The sequence below is a fragment of the Pocillopora verrucosa genome, chromosome 12, assembly GCF_036669915.1.
Source record: "Pocillopora verrucosa isolate sample1 chromosome 12, ASM3666991v2, whole genome shotgun sequence".
In the NCBI taxonomy this organism is placed as follows: Eukaryota; Metazoa; Cnidaria; class Anthozoa; order Scleractinia; family Pocilloporidae; genus Pocillopora; species Pocillopora verrucosa.
The window spans coordinates 9203987-9206665 of record NC_089323.1 but is presented as its reverse complement, the minus strand read 5'-3'; the positions used below and the strand labels follow the sequence as shown (position 1 = coordinate 9206665).

The window sequence follows — 2679 nt, the reverse complement described above, 5'->3', positions numbered from 1 at the left end:
CAATGACTTCAGCGTCAGTTTCAGATCCTCGCCTTGTACTTCTGTGTCACTAAACAGGGCGTGTCGTTTGGGACTCGCATCTAAAAAGTTGTGCAGAGCCTGGATAGTCCCCAAAGCGTTTTGCAGTGGTTCAATCTGTGTCATAGTATCCTGAAATGCGAGGTTGAGCACATGCCCGTAACAGTGGACGTAGATACCGAACGGGGAGCACTCTTCCATTCTTGTCGAGAGTCCTTTGTGTACACTGTTCATGTTAGCAGCCCCATCGAATGCTTTACCAACAATGTTCTTTAGGTCAAGATTGAGTTCAGTGATAGAGGATTTCACCAGTTCATACAGTACTTCTCCTACGGTTGATTTCGTGGAGTAGAAACCAATGAATGCTTCCTTCTTTGTTCCATTCAGCGCAAAACTAAGGCAAAGTGAAACTTGTTCTGTTCTGCTAATGTCTGGTGTTTCATCCAAGATGATACCATACCATCCGCTGGCTTGCAAATCGTTTGTGATACGCTCACAAATGAGATCGGCAATAATTTTTAGCAGTTCGTTTTGTATCACGGGAGATGTCCACTGCACGTGCTTCTGAAGCTGGCTATCAAGTTTATCCTTTATCCAAGCTATGTCCTTGCACCGCAAGTGAATTAGTTCCAGAAAATTACCTCTATTTACATCACTGCTATTATCCAAACCATCATGTCGTTCATCATGATCACGCTGGGCGATGTTCTGCTGGGCCGTAAACATGAGACATTCAATGATAACTTTCAGGTAGTCACGATTTTCCTTTACATCTTGCTTGTGTGATTCCTGGAGTTTGCTCAGTATTGAAGTATTTCTCTTTTTATTTGCTCTACTATCAATCCATTTCGCCATGGCCGTTTGATGGTTCTCACTCTTGTGGTGTTTAGTAAGACGCTCTGGCTTCTTCCAATTGTCAAACGTGAAATCGTGGGCATTCAAGTGTTTCTGGCATGGGTAGCAGCACGCTTTCTTAGTTTCAAAGTCGTAGCTCAGCCATGGATATCGTTTGTACCAGGCTGGGTTGAAATCTCTAGAAAAAGATTCACTTCCAAAATTTTTTGGGTCGTAGCACTTCAAAATCGGTTGCTGAGGACTCTCATCTATATCACTGGACGTTAGGCAAGTACCACTACATAAATTTGTATCCAATGACGAATTGTGCGCACCATCCACGATATCTGACTTATCTGGAGCACCATTATCCGTGATAGCTGACTTAAGTGACTTTTCTGGAACACGATTATCTATGACAACTGAAATGGACATATCCCTATAAGTACTATGCACGATGTCAGAGTTAGCACGGTTATCTACAATTTCTGTCGTATCTGGAGCACTAGTACTATTGTCAGCACCATTATCTATGCTTTCCATATCCATGATCTCTGACGTATCCGAATTACCTTTATCCATGATTTCTGATTCATCCGTCAGACCAGCATCCATAGATTCTGACGTAGCTGGAGCACAATAAGCACCATTATTCACTTGAATCACCTCGATTTCTGACTTATCCAGGGCAGTATCTGAAGAATCCACCACTATATCTATACGGCTGTCATTTTGAAGATCTGATCCAACGTCTTCGGCGTCAATTTTACTGCATTTAACCATATTGGTAATGGTTTCATCGCCACCAGTGAAACCTAGTTGTGATTGATTTGGCGCACGAGAAATAGTAAATTTAACTTTCTTGCCTATATTTGCTTGGTTCTTGCATGAGCGTCTTGGTACTCGGCAACGATTTCTTTTTTGCATTCGGAGCATTTAACACGATGGCGATAGGCCCGTTTTCTATTCTGTGGCGCTGGATTGGACATGTCTAATATAGGACAAGGAGAGTTCTACAAGAAAATGCATGCAAGATGCGTATTTGTTTCCACTGTCACGTCACTTTTTACGAAACTACAGGCGTGAATCTCACTGGCTTTACGCACGTAAAGCCCATGGTATTCACACGAGACAGTGGTTGCCTAGCACGTGACCCAGATCTTCTGAAAGTCTCCAGTCGATAATCTACAATATGATTCTAGAGAGCTATGCCGAAATTGATTCTAATAAATTTACAACACCAGCTAGTACAGTGCAGTAAAGTATGTACAGTGCCCAAAAACAAAAACAAAAAATACAAGTAAGTATTTCAACTTATGATCCCCTTTACTAATGACCAAAAGCTCGTCACGTGCTAGGCAACCGCTGTCTCGTGTGAATTTAACAGTTTCCACTGTCGCGTAACTTTTTGCGAAACTACAGGCGTAAATTTAACTGGCTTTAGGCACTTAAAGTCCATGGTAGAGCCAGTTAAATTCACACGAGACAGTGGTTGCCTAGCACGTGACTCAGATCTTCTGAGAGTCTCCAGTCGATAATCTACGATATTATTCTACAAAGCTATGCGGAAATTGATTCTAATTAATTTACAACAACAGCTAGTGCAGTGCGGTACAGTACAGTACAATGCCCAAGAACAAACACAAAAAATTGAAATATGTATATCAACTTATGACCCCCCTTACTAATGACCAGAAGCTCTCCTATTATTTTATATATACGTGTTTAGCTCATCTTTTTTTATTTTGTACTCTTTATCTTATATGCGTTCTATATTTTTTATATTTACTCCGTATTTTTTTTTTGTTTCGAGAGGGATTTTTTATT

At 40.9% G+C, this 2679-nt stretch overlaps 1 protein-coding gene across 1 annotated transcript in view; it reads right to left on the bottom strand.

Annotated features, from left to right (window-relative positions):
- Positions 1 to 1635, bottom strand: part of LOC136277164 (zinc finger MYM-type protein 1-like) — a 2661-nt gene extending 1026 nt beyond the window's left edge. Inside the window, exon 1 of the mRNA XM_066158846.1 lies at positions 1 to 1635. This exon is cut by the window's left edge and continues 438 nt beyond it. Within this exon, the coding sequence (XP_066014943.1) occupies positions 1 to 1635 (1635 nt within the window).
- Between the last annotated feature and the right edge of the window lie 1044 nt (positions 1636 to 2679).